Below are 14,086 nucleotides of genomic sequence, written 5' to 3' on the forward strand. Positions count from 1 at the left end.
AGAGAGAGACAGAGAGAGAGAGAGAGAGAGACAGAGAGAGAGACAGAGAGAGAGACAGAGAGAGAGAGAGAGACAGAGAGAGAGAGACAGAGAGAGAGAGAGACAGAGAGAGAGACAGAGAGAGAGAGAGAGACAGAGAGAGAGACAGAGAGAGAGAGAGAGACAGAGAGAGAGAGAGAGACAGAGAGAGACAGAGAGAGAGAGAGAGACAGAGAGAGAGAGAGACAGAGAGAGAGACAGAGAGAGAGAGAGAGAGAGAGAGAGAGACAGCCACATGTGATATCAACAGAGTGCCTGCAGTTGAGGAGGCCATTTGGCCCATCCAGTCTGTACTGTCCACAATCCCACCCAGACCCGATCCCCGTAACCCCACGCATTTACCCCAGCTAGTCCCCCTGACACGAAGGGGGAATTTAGCACGGCCCAATCCACCCTAACGCAGCCCCGTCTTTCAGACTGTGGGAGGAAACCGGAGCACCCGGAGGAAACCCACGCAGACACGGGGAGAACGTGCAGACTCCGCACAGACAGTGACCCGAGCCCCGGGGAATCGAAACCGGGGTTCCCTGGCGCTGTGAGGCAGCAGCGCTAACCCCACACTGTGTTACCATCTGGTTCTGTCCTGTGTGAAGGTTACCTTCCTCGATAAGCTGTCTTCACGGGTTCAACCGCCAAGGCTGTGGCCACGATATCGTCCGAGTTGTGTCTCCGGCCACTGACCATTAACAGACCGTCCACCTTTCCCACCACAAAGATCAGGCTGCCCTGGGATAGAGAGAGAGAGAGAGAGAGAGTGAGAGGGCGCGACAGAGACAGCTGTCAGTGTATAACACTGGGGTACAGTACTGGTGGGGACGGGTCTGTCACTGTATAACACTGGGGTACAGTACTGGTGGGGACGGGTCTGTCACTGTATAACACTGGGGTACAGTACTGGTGGGGACGGGTCTGTCACTGTATAACACTGGGGTACAGTACTGGTGGGGACGGGTCTGTCACTGTATAACACTGGGGTACAGTACTTGTGGGGACGGGTCTGTCACTGTATAACACTGGGGGACAGTACTGGTGGGGACGGGTCTGTCACTGTATAACACTGGGGTACAGTACTGGTGGGGACGGGTCTGTCACTGTGTAACACTGGGGTACAGTACTGGTGGGGACGGGTCTGTCACTGTATAACACTGGGGTACAGTACTGGTGGGGACGGGTCTGTCACTGTATAACACTGGGGTACAGTGCTGGTGGGGACGGGTCTGTCACTGTATAACACTGGGGTACAGTACTGGTGGGGACGGGTCTGTCACTGTGTAACACTGGGGTACAGTACTGGTGGGGACGGGTCTGTCACTGTATAACACTGGGGGACAGTACTGGTGGGGACGGGTCTGTCACTGTATAACACTGGGGTACAGTACTGGTGGGGATGGGTCTGTCACTGTGTAACACTGGGGTACAGTACTGGTGGGGACGGGTCTGTCACTGTGTAACACTGGGGTACAGTACTGGTGGGGACGGGTCTGTCACTGTATAACACTGGGGTACAGTACTGGTGGGGACGGGTCTGTCACTGTATAACACTGGGGTACAGTACTGGTGGGGACGGGTCTGTCACTGTATAACACTGGGGTACAGTACTGGTGGGGACGGGTCTGTCGCTGTGTAACACTGGGGTACAGTACTGGTGGGGACGGGTCTGTCACTGTATAGCACTGGGGTACAGTACTGGTGGGGACGGGTCTGTCACTGTATAACACTGGGGTACAGTACTGGTGGGGATGGGTCTGTCACTGTGTAACACTGGGGTACAGTACTGGTGGGGACGGGTCTGTCACTGTATAACACTGGGGTACAGTACTGGTGGGGATGGGTCTGTCGCTGTATAACACTGGGGTACAGCACTGGTGGGGACGGGTCTGTCACTGTATAACACTGGGGTACAGTACTGGTGGGGACGGGTCTGTCACTGTATAACACTGGGGTACAGTACTGGTGGGGACGGGTCTGTCTCTGTATAATACTGGGGTACAGTACTGGTGGGGACGGGTCTGTCACTGTATAACACTGGGGTACAGTACTGGTGGGGACGGGTCTGTCACTGTATAACACTGGGGTACAGTACTGGTGGGGACGGGTCTGTCACTGTGTAACACTGGGGTACAGTACTGGTGGGGACGGGTCTGTCGCTGTATAACACTGGGGTACAGTACTGGTGGGGACGGGTCTGTCACTGTATAACACTGGGGTACAGTACTGGTGGGGACGGGTCTGTCACTGTATAACACTGGGGTACAGTACTGGTGGGGACGGGTCACTGTATAACACTGGGGTACAGTACTGGTGGGGACGGGTCTGTCACTGTATAACACTGGGGTACAGTACTGGTGGGGAAGGGTCTGTCACTGTATAACACTGGGGTACAGTACTGGTGGGGACAGGTCTGTCACTGTGTAACACTGGGGTACAGTACTGGTGGGGACGAGCCAGTCACTGTATAACACTGGGGTACAGTACTGGTGGGGACGGGTCTGTCACTGTGTAACACTGGGGTACAGTACTGGTGGGGACAGGTCTGTCACTGTATAACACTGGGGTACAGTACTGGTGGGGACGGGTCTGTCACTCTGTAACACTGGGGTACAGTACTGGTGGGGACGGGTCTGTCACTGTATAACACTGGGGTACAGTACTGGTGGGGACGGGTCTGTCGCTGTATAACACTGGGGTACAGTACTGGTGGGGACGGGTCTGTCACTGTATAACACTGGGGTACAGTACTGGTGGGGACGGGTCTGTCACTGTGTAACACTGGGGTACAGTACTGGTGGGGACGGGTCTGTCACTCTGTAACACTGGGGTACAGTACTGGTGGGGATGGGTCTGTCACTGTATAACACTGGGGTACAGTACTGGTGGGGACGGGTCTGTCACTCTGTAACACTGGGGTACAGTACTGGTGGGGACGGGTCTGTCACTCTGTAACACTGGGGTACAGTACTGGTGGGGATGGGTCTGTCGCTGTATAACACTGCGGTACAGTACTGGTGGGGACGGGTCTGTCACTCTGTAACACTGGGGTACAGTACTGGTGGGGATGGGTCTGTCACTGTATAACACTGGGGTACAGTACTCGTGGGGACGGGTCTGTCACTGTATAACACTGGGGTACAGTACTGGTGGGGACGGGTCTGTCACTGTATAACACTGGGGTACAGTACTGGTGGGGACGGGTCTGTCACTGTATAACACTGGGGTACAGTACTGGTGGGGACGGGTCTGTCACTGTATAACACTGGGGTACAGTACTGGTTGGGACGGGTCTGTCGCTGTGTAACACTGGGGTACAGTACTTGTGGGGACGGGTCTGTCACTGTATAACACTGGGGTACAGTACTGGTGGGGACGGGTCTGTCTCTGTATAACACTGGGGTACAGTACTGGTGGGGACGGGTCTGTCACTGTATAACACTGGGGTACAGTACTGGTGAGGACAGGTCTGTCGCTGTGTAACACTGGGGTACAGTACTGGTGGGGATGGGTCTGTCGCTGTATAACACTGGGGTACAGTACTGGTGGGGACGGGTCTGTCACTGTATAACACTGGGGTACAGTACTGGTGGGGACGGGTCTCACTGTATAACACTGGGGTACAGTACTGGTGGGGACGGGTCTCACTGTATAACACTGGGGTACAGTACTGGTGGGGACGGGTCTGTCGCTGTGTAACACTGGGGTACAGTACTGGTGGGGATGGGTCTGTCACTGTATAACACTGGGGTACAGTACTGGTGGGGATGGGTCTGTCGCTGTATAACACTGGGGTACAGTACTGGTGGGGACGGGTCTGTCCCTGTATAACACTGGGGTACAGTACTGGTGGGGATGGGTCTGTCGCTGTGTAACACTGGGGTACAGTACTGGTGGGGATGGGTCTGTCACTGTATAACACTGGGGTACAGTACTGGTGGGGACGGGTCTGTCGCTGTGTAACACTGGGGTACAGTACTGGTGGGGATGGGTCTGTCACTGTATAACACTGGGGTACAGTACTGGTGGGGACGGGTCTGTCACTGTGTAACACTGGGGTACAGTACTGGTGGGGACGGGTCTGTCACTGTATAACACTGGGGTACAGTACTGGTGGGGACAGGTCTGTCGCTGTATAACACTGGGGTACAGTACTGGTGGGGATGGGTCTGTCACTGTATAACACTGGGGTACAGTACTGGTGGGGATGGGTCTGTCGCTGTATAACACTGGGGTACAGTACTGGTGGGGACAGGTCTGTCCCTGTATAACACTGGGGTACAGTACTGGTGGGGATGGGTCTGTCACTGTATAACACTGGTACAGTACTGGTGGGGACAGGTCTGTCGCTGTATAACACTGGGGTACAGTACTGGTGGGGATGGGTCTGTCGCTGTGTAACACTGGGGTACAGTACTGGTGGGGATGGGTCTGTCGCTGTGTAACACTGGGGTACAGTACTGGTGGGGATGGGTCTGTCACTGTATAACACTGGGGTACAGTACTGGTGGGGACAGGTCTGTCGCTGTATAACACTGGGGTACAGTACTGGTGGGGATGGGTCTGTCACTGTATAACACTGGGGTACAGTACTGGTGGGGATGGGTCTGTCGCTGTATAACACTGGGGTACAGTACTGGTGGGGACAGGTCTGTCCCTGTATAACACTGGGGTACAGTACTGGTGGGGATGGGTCTGTCACTGTATAACACTGGGGTACAGTACTGGTGGGGACGGGTCTGTCACTGTATAACACTGGGGTACAGTACTGGTGGGGACGGGTCTGTCACTGTGTAACACCGGGGTACAGTACTGGTGGGGACGGGTCTGTCACTGTATAACACTGGGGTACAGTACTGGTGGGGACAGGTCTGTCACTGTGTAACACTGGGGTACAGTACTCGTGGGGACAGGTCTGTCACTGTATAACACTGGGGTACAGTACTCGTGGGGACAGGTCTGTCACTGTATAACACTGGGGTACAGTACTGGTGGGGACGGGTCTGTCACTGTATAACACTGGGGTACAGTACTGGTGGGGACGGGTCTGTCACTGTATAACACTGGGGTACAGTACTCGTGGGGACAGGTCTGTCACTGTATAACACTGGGGTACAGTACTGGTGGGGACGGGTCTGTCACTGTATAACACTGGGGTACAGTACTGGTGGGGACGGGTCTGTCACTGTATAACACTGGGGTACAGTACTGGTGGGGACGGGTCTGTCACTGTATAACACTGGGGTACAGTACTGGTGGGGACAGGTCTGTCACTTTATAACACTGGGGTACAGTACTGGTGGGGACGGGTCTGTCGCTGTATAACACTGGGGTACAGTACTGGTGGGGACGGGTCTGTCACTGTATAACACTGGGGTACAGTACTGGTGGGGACGGGTCTGTCTCTGTATAACACTGGGGTACAGTACTGGTGGGGACGGGTCTGTCACTGTATAACACTGGGGTACAGTACTGGTGAGGACAGGTCTGTCGCTGTGTAACACTGGGGTACAGTACTGGTGGGGATGGGTCTGTCGCTGTATAACACTGGGGTACAGTACTGGTGGGGACGGGTCTGTCACTGTATAACACTGGGGTACAGTACTGGTGGGGACGGGTCTCACTGTATAACACTGGGGTACAGTACTGGTGGGGACGGGTCTCACTGTATAACACTGGGGTACAGTACTGGTGGGGACGGGTCTGTCGCTGTGTAACACTGGGGTACAGTACTGGTGGGGATGGGTCTGTCACTGTATAACACTGGGGTACAGTACTGGTGGGGATGGGTCTGTCGCTGTATAACACTGGGGTACAGTACTGGTGGGGACGGGTCTGTCCCTGTATAACACTGGGGTACAGTACTGGTGGGGATGGGTCTGTCGCTGTGTAACACTGGGGTACAGTACTGGTGGGGATGGGTCTGTCACTGTATAACACTGGGGTACAGTACTGGTGGGGACGGGTCTGTCACTGTGTAACACTGGGGTACAGTACTGGTGGGGACGGGTCTGTCACTGTATAACACTGGGGTACAGTACTGGTGGGGACAGGTCTGTCGCTGTATAACACTGGGGTACAGTACTGGTGGGGATGGGTCTGTCACTGTATAACACTGGGGTACAGTACTGGTGGGGATGGGTCTGTCGCTGTATAACACTGGGGTACAGTACTGGTGGGGACAGGTCTGTCCCTGTATAACACTGGGGTACAGTACTGGTGGGGATGGGTCTGTCACTGTATAACACTGGGGTACAGTACTGGTGGGGACGGGTCTGTCACTGTACACCACTGGGGTACAGTACTGGTGGGGATGGGTCTGTCACTGTATAACACTGGTACAGTACTGGTGGGGACAGGTCTGTCGCTGTATAACACTGGGGTACAGTACTGGTGGGGATGGGTCTGTCGCTGTGTAACTCTGGGGTACAGTACTGGTGGGGATGGGTCTGTCGCTGTGTAACACTGGGGTACAGTACTGGTGGGGATGGGTCTGTCACTGTATAACACTGGGGTACAGTACTGGTGGGGACAGGTCTGTCGCTGTATAACACTGGGGTACAGTACTGGTGGGGATGGGTCTGTCACTGTATAACACTGGGGTACAGTACTGGTGGGGATGGGTCTGTCGCTGTATAACACTGGGGTACAGTACTGGTGGGGACAGGTCTGTCACTGTGTAACACCGGGGTACAGTACTGGTGGGGACGGGTCTGTCACTGTATAACACTGGGGTACAGTACTGGTGGGGACAGGTCTGTCACTGTATAACACTGGGGTACAGTACTGGTGGGGACGGGTCTGTCACTGTGTAACACTGGGGTACAGTACTCGTGGGGACAGGTCTGTCACTGTATAACACTGGGGTACAGTACTCGTGGGGACAGGTCTGTCACTGTATAACACTGGGGTACAGTACTGGTGGGGACGGGTCTGTCACTGTATAACACTGGGGTACAGTACTGGTGGGGACGGGTCTGTCACTGTATAACACTGGGGTACAGTACTGGTGGGGACGGGTCTGTCACTGTATAACACTGGGGTACAGTACTGGTGGGGACGGGTCTGTCACTGTATAACACTGGGGTACAGTACTGGTGGGGACAGGTCTGTCACTTTATAACACTGGGGTACAGTACTGGTGGGGACGGGTCTGTCGCTGTATAACACTGGGGTACAGTACTGGTGGGGACGGGTCTGTCACTGTATAACACTGGGGTACAGTACTGGTGGGGACAGGTCTGTCACTGTATAACACTGGGGTACAGTACTGGTGGGGATGGGTCTGTCACTGTATAACACTGGGGTACAGTACTGGTGGGGATGGGTCTGTCACTGTATAACACTGGGGTACAGTACTGGTGGGGATGGGTCTGTCGCTGTCTAACACTGGGGTACAGTACTGGTGGGGACAGGTCTGTTGCTGTCTAACACTGGGGTACAGTACTGGTGGGGACGGGTCTGTCACTGTATAACACTGGGGTACAGTACTGGTGGGGACAGGTCTGTCACTGTATAACACTGGGGTACAGTACTGGTGGGGATGGGTCTGTCACTGTGTAACACTGGGGTACAGTACTGGTGGGGACGGGTCTGTCACTGTGTAACACTGGGGTACAGTACTGGTGGGGATGGGTCTGTCACTGTATAACACTGGGGTACAGTACTGGTGGGGATGGGTCTGTCACTGTGTAACACTGGGGTACAGTACTGGTGGGGACGGGTCTGTCACTGTATAACACTGGGGTACAGTACTGGTGGGGATGGGTCTGTCACTGTGTAACACTGGGGTACAGCACTGGTGGGGACGGGTCCGTCACTGTATAACACTGGGGTACAGTACTGGTGGGGACAGGTCTGTCGCTGTCTAACACTGGGGTACAGTACTGGTGGGGACAGGTCTGTCGCTGTATAACACTGGGGTACAGTACTGGTGGGGACGGGTCTGTCACTGTGTAACACTGGGGTACAGTACTGGTGGGGACGGGTCTGTCGCTGTGTAACACTGGGGTACAGTACTGGTGGGGACGGGTCTGTCACTGTATAACACTGGGGTACAGTACTGGTGGGGATGGGTCTGTCACTGTATAACACTGGGGTACAGTACTGGTGGGGACGGGTCTGTCACTGTATAACACTGGGGTACAGTACTGGTGGGGACAGGTCTGTCACTGTATAACACTGGGGTACAGTACTGGTGGGGACGGGTCTGTCACTGTATAACACTGGGGTACAGTACTGGTGGGGACGGGTCTGTCACTGTATAACACTGGGGTACAGTACTGGTGGGGACGGGTCTGTCACTGTATAACACTGGGGTACAGTACTGGTGGGGACAGGTCTGTCACTGTATAACACTGGGGTACAGTACTGGTGGGGACGGGTCTGTCACTCTGTAACACTGGGGTACAGTACTGGTGGGGACGGGTCTGTCGCTGTATAACACTGGGGTACAGTACTGGTGGGGACGGGTCTGTCACTGTATAACACTGGGGTACAGTACTGGTGGGGACGGGTCTGTCACTGTATAACACTGGGGTACAGTACTGGTGGGGACGGGTCTGTCACTGTATAACACTGGGGTACAGTACTGGTGGGGACGGGTCTGTCACTGTATAACACTGGGGTATAGTACTGGTGGGGATGGGTCTGTCACTGTGTAACACTGGGGTACAGTACTGGTGGGGACGGGTCTGTCACTGTATAACACTGGGGTACAGTACTGGTGGGGACGGGTCTGTCACTGTATAACACTGGGGTACAGTACTGGTGGGGACAGGTCTGTCGCTGTCTAACACTGGGGTACAGTACTGGTGGGGACGGGTCTGTCATTGTATAACACTGGGGTACAGTACTGGTGGGGACGGGTCTGTCACTGTGTAACACTGGGGTACAGTACTGGTGGGGATGGGTCTGTCACTGTATAACACTGGGGTACAGTACTGGTGGGGACGGGTCTGTCATTGTATAACACTGGGGTACAGTACTGGTGGGGACGGGTCTGTCACTGTGTAACACTGGGGTACAGTACTGGTGGGGATGGGTCTGTCACTGTGTAACACTGGGGTACAGTACTGGTGGGGATGGGTCTGTCACTGTATAACACGGGTACAGTACTGGTGGGGACGGGTCTGTCACTGTGTAACACTGGGGTACAGTACTGGTGGGGACGGGTCTGTCACTGTGTAACACTGGGGTACAGTACTGGTGGGGATGGGTCTGTCACTGTGTAACACTGGGGTACAGTACTGGTGGGGACGGGTCTGTCACTGTGTAACACTGGGGTACAGTACTGGTGGGGATGGGTCTGTCACTGTATAACACGGGTACAGTACTGGTGGGGACGGGTCTGTCACTGTATAACACGGGTACAGTACTGGTGGGGATGGGTCTGTCACTGTATAACACGGGTACAGTACTGGTGGGGACGGGTCTGTCACTGTATAACACTTGGCAAAACTTACCGGACCCACGAATCCCAGCAATCCGGAACGGACAAAGGGACATTCTCCAACTGGCGCTCCGGATGCAGTAATCGGGAATACCTGGGAATACAGAGAAGCGGGGAAGTATTAGGGGGCGTGAGACAGAGGCAGAGAGACAGTGCTCCGAGTGTGGGTCTAACCGAGGGACAGGGAGACTGGAACTGTGCACGGTGCTCCGAGTGTGGGTCTAACCGAGGGATAGGGAGACTGGAACTGTGCACGGTGCTCCGAGTGTGGGTCTAACCGAGGGATAGGGAGACGGGAACTGTGCACGGTGCTCCGAGTGTGGGTCTAACCGAGGGATAGGGAGACGGGAACTGTGCACGGTGCTCCAAGTGTGGGTCTAACCGAGGGATAGGGAGACGGGAACTGTGCACGGTGCTCCGAGGGTGGGTCTAACCGAGGGATAGGGAGACTGGAACTGTGCTCGGTGCTCCGAGTGTGGGTCTAACCGAGGGATAGGGAGACGGGAACTGTGCACGGTGCTCCAAGTGTGGGTCTAACCGAGGGATAGGGAGACCGGAACTGTGCACGGTGCTCCGAGTGTGGGTCTAACCGAGGGATATGGAGACGGGAACTGTGCACGGTGCTCCGAGTGTGGGTCTAACCGAGGGATATGGAGACGGGACTGTGCACGGTGCTCCGAGTGTGGTTCTAACCGAGGGATATGGAGACGGGAACTGTGCACGGTGCTCCGAGTGTGGGTCTAACCGAGGGATAGGGAGACTGGAACTGTGCACGGTGCTCCAAGTGTGGGTCTAACCGAGGGATAGGGAGACCGGAACTGTGCACAGTGCTCCGAGTGTGGGGCTAACCGAGGGATAGGGAGACTGGAACTGTGCACGGTGCTCCGAGTGTGGGGCTAACCGAGGGATAGGGAGACTGGAACTGTGCACGGTGCTCCGAGTGTGGGTCTAACCGAGGGATAGGGAGACCGGAACTGTGCACGGTGCTCCGAGTGTGGGTCTAACCGAGGGGATAGGGAGACCGGAACTGTGCACGGTGCTCCGAGTGTGGGTCTAACCGAGGGATAGGGAGACTGGAACTGTGCACGGTGCTCCGAGTGTGGGTCTAACCGAGGGATAGGGAGACTGGAACTGTGCACGGTGCTCCGAGTGTGGGTCTAACCGAGGGATAGGGAGATTGGAACTGTGCACGGTGCTCCCAGTGTGGGTCTAACCGAGGGATAGGGAGACCGGAACTGTGCACGGTGCTCCGAGTGTGGGTCTAACCGAGGGATACGGAGACTGGAACTGTGCACGGTGCTCCGAGTGTGGGTCTAACCGAGGGATAGGGAGACCGGAACTGTGCACGGTGCTCCGAGTGTGGGTCTAACCGAGGGATAGGGAGACCGGAACTGTGCTCCAAGTGTGGGTCTAACCGAGGGGATAGGGAGACCGGAACTGTGCACGGTGCTCCGAGTGTGGGTCTAACCGAGGGGATAGGGAGACTGGAACTGTGCACGGTGCTCCGAGTGTGGGTCTAACCGAGGGATAGGGAGACTGGAACTGTGCACGGTGCTCCGAGTGTGGGTCTAACCGAGGGATAGGGAGACTGGAACTGTGCACGGTGCTCCGAGTGTGGGTCTAACCGAGGGATAGGGAGATTGGAACTGTGCACGGTGCTCCCAGTGTGGGTCTAACCGAGGGATAGGGAGACCGGAACTGTGCACGGTGCTCCGAGTGTGGGTCTAACCGAGGGATACGGAGACTGGAACTGTGCACGGTGCTCCGAGTGTGGGTCTAACCGACGGATAGGGAGACCGGAACTGTGCACGGTGCTCCGAGTGTGGGTCTAACCGAGGGATAGGGAGACCGGAACTGTGCTCCAAGTGTGGGTCTAACCGAGGGGATAGGGAGACCGGAACTGTGCACGGTGCTCCGAGTGTGGGTCTAACCGAGGGGATAGGGAGACTGGAACTGTGCACGGTGCTCCGAGTGTGGGTCTAACCGAGGGATAGGGAGACTGGAACTGTGCACGGTGCTCCGAGTGTGGGTCTAACCGAGGGATAGGGAGACTGGAACTGTGCACGGTGCTCCGAGTGTGGGTCTAACCGAGGGATAGGGAGACCGGAACTGTGCACGGTGCTCCGAGTGTGGGTCTAACCGAGGGGATAGGGAGACCGGAACTGTGCACGGTGCTCCGAGTGTGGGTCTAACCGAGGGATATGGACACCCGACCGCCCTCTACGTCCCTCACCTCAAAGGTGCTCTTGGTCACTCCCGGAAGGCCGTAGTAGAAGCAACCGGAAGTTCTGTTACAAGTGCAGATTTCGCCAATCTCATCGGTTTTGCAGAGTAGCGGGGGCCCGTCAATCTGTATGATGCACACCGTAACTGCAACGAGACGGAGGACAGCTCAGACACATGTCCGGACAGACAGGGGCAACTCCCTCAACGTCTAGCCCCGGGTGTGGACTGATGGGAAAGAACAGCTCTCCCCGCCGGCCCCCGGATTTTAGCAAAGCGTTTGACAAAGTCCCTCATGGTAGGCTGGTGAAAAAGGTCGGATCTCATGGGATAAAGGGGGAGGTGGCTAGATGGGTGGAGAACTGGCTTGGTCACAGAAGACAGAGGGTGGTAGTGGAAGGGTCTTTTTCCGGCTGGAGGCCTGTGACTAGTGGTGTTCCGCAGGGCTCTGTATTGGGACCTCTGCTGTTTGTGATTTATATAAACGATCTGGAAGAAGGTGTAACTGGGGTGATCAGTAAGTTTGCGGACGACACGAAAATTGGCAGGACTTGCAGATAGTGAGGAACATTGTCAGAGGCTACAGAAGGATATAGATAGGCTGGAAATGTGGGCAAAGAAATGGCAGATGGAGTTCAATCCAGATAAATGCGAAGTGATGCATTTTGGTAGAACTAACGTAGGGGGGAGCTATACGATAAATGGCAGAACCATAAAGGGTGTAGATACGCAGAGGGACCTGGGTGTGCAAGTCCACAGATCCTTGAAGGTGACGTCACAGGTGGAGAAGGTGGTGAAGAAGGCATATGGCATGCTTGCCTTTATAGGACGGGGCATAGAGTATAAAAGTTGGGGTCTGATGTTGCAGTTGTATAGAACGTTGGTTCGGCCGCATTTGGAATACTGCGTCCAGTTCTGGCCGCCGCACTACCAGAAGGACGTGGAGGCTTTGGAGAGAGTACAGAGGAGGTTTACCAGGATGTTGCCTGGTATGGAAGGGCTTGGTTATGAGGAGAGATTGGGTAAACTGGGGTTGTTCTCACTGGAAAGACGGAGGATGAGGGGTGACCTAATAGAGGTGTATAGAATTTGAAAGGCATAGATAGGGTGAACGGTGGGAAGCTTTTCCCCAGGTCGGTGGTGACGTTCACGAGGGGTCATAGGTTCAAGGTGAAGGGGGGAGGGAGGTTTAACACAGATATCAGAAGGACGTATTTTACACAGAGGGTGGTGGGGGCCTGGAATGCGCTGCCGGGCAAGGTGGTGGAGGCGGACACACTGGGAACGTTTAAGACTTATCGAGATAGCCACATGAACGGAGTGGGAATGGGCGGGGGTGGAGAATGGACGCTCAGAGAGAGAGAGGCCCTTATTCTCAGAGGGTTACAGAAAAGATTTACCAGGATGTTGCCTGGAGGGCATTAGCCATGAGGAGAGGTTGGAGAAACTTGGTTTGTTCTCACTGGAACGACGGAGGTTGAGGGGGAGACCTGATAGAAGTCTACAAGATTATGAGGGGCATGGACAGAGTGGATAGTCAGAAGTTTTTTCCCCCCAGGGTGGAAGAGTCAATTACTAGGGGGGGCACAGGTTTAAGGTGCGAGGGGCAAGGTTTAAAGGAGATGTACGAGGCAAGTTTTTTTACACAGAGGGTGGTGGGTGCCTGGAACTCGCTGCCGGGGGAGGGAGTGGAAGCGGATACGGTCGTGAGTTTTAAGGGGCGTCTGGACAAATACATGAATAGGATGGGAATGGAGGGATACGGTCCCCGGAAGGGGAGGGGGTTTTAGTTCAGACAGGGGGGGGGGGGGGCAGCATGGTGGGTGCAGGAGGGGCCGAAGGGCCTGTTCTTGTGCTGGAATGTTCTTTGTCCTTCTTTGACTCATGAACGAGGACTCCAAGGTCTCGCTGAGTATCCACCCCTCTCTCGATTCACACCCACTCCAGTCACAATCCGTCTTCCTACTATTGCTGCCAAAGCGGTCTTGGGTTCCCCGTTGCCCTCTCACTCTGCCCCACCCCTGCTCCTCCCCCTCCGATACTCCCCCCCCCCCCCTCTCCCCACTACGTACCGCCGGGCATCACGTGACCCACATCTTGGACGGTCAGCGTTGAGTTCTTTTCCTCTGTGTTGACCCTAATGACCCCAAAACTCAATCCCGTCATGGAGAGAATGGCGCGTCCTGGGACCGGTGTTCCGTGCTGTCCGGATCTGTTAAAAAAAAACAGTCAGTGACCTCTCCCCCCCAACAGGAATCGGGAGAATTTACCCTCGGCCCCCCCCCCCCACACCCGCCCCCTTTGGCCATCGGAAATCTCAATGTCAAATTGACAATGCAATTTTCCTATGTAAACATCTTCCTCTGTGTCACGTTGCAATTACAT

At 55.3% G+C, this 14,086-nt stretch overlaps 1 protein-coding gene across 1 annotated transcript; it reads right to left on the reverse strand.

Moving 5' to 3' along the window:
* Positions 1–637: 637 nt before the first annotated feature.
* LOC144491220 (disco-interacting protein 2 homolog B-like) lies at positions 638–13,910 on the reverse strand (the record flags this gene model as incomplete). The annotated part of the gene is made up of 4 exons (XM_078208897.1): positions 13,774–13,910; positions 11,712–11,848; positions 9,492–9,572; positions 638–765 (listed from the first exon to the last, which is right to left on the reverse strand). Coding segments are annotated over exons 1-4 (440 nt in total), but the record flags the coding sequence as incomplete, so codon positions are not given.
* Positions 13,911–14,086: the final 176 nt, after the last annotated feature.

The sequence above is a fragment of the Mustelus asterias genome, unplaced genomic scaffold, assembly GCF_964213995.1.
Source record: "Mustelus asterias unplaced genomic scaffold, sMusAst1.hap1.1 HAP1_SCAFFOLD_4747, whole genome shotgun sequence".
NCBI lineage: Eukaryota > Metazoa > Chordata > Chondrichthyes > Carcharhiniformes > Triakidae > Mustelus > Mustelus asterias.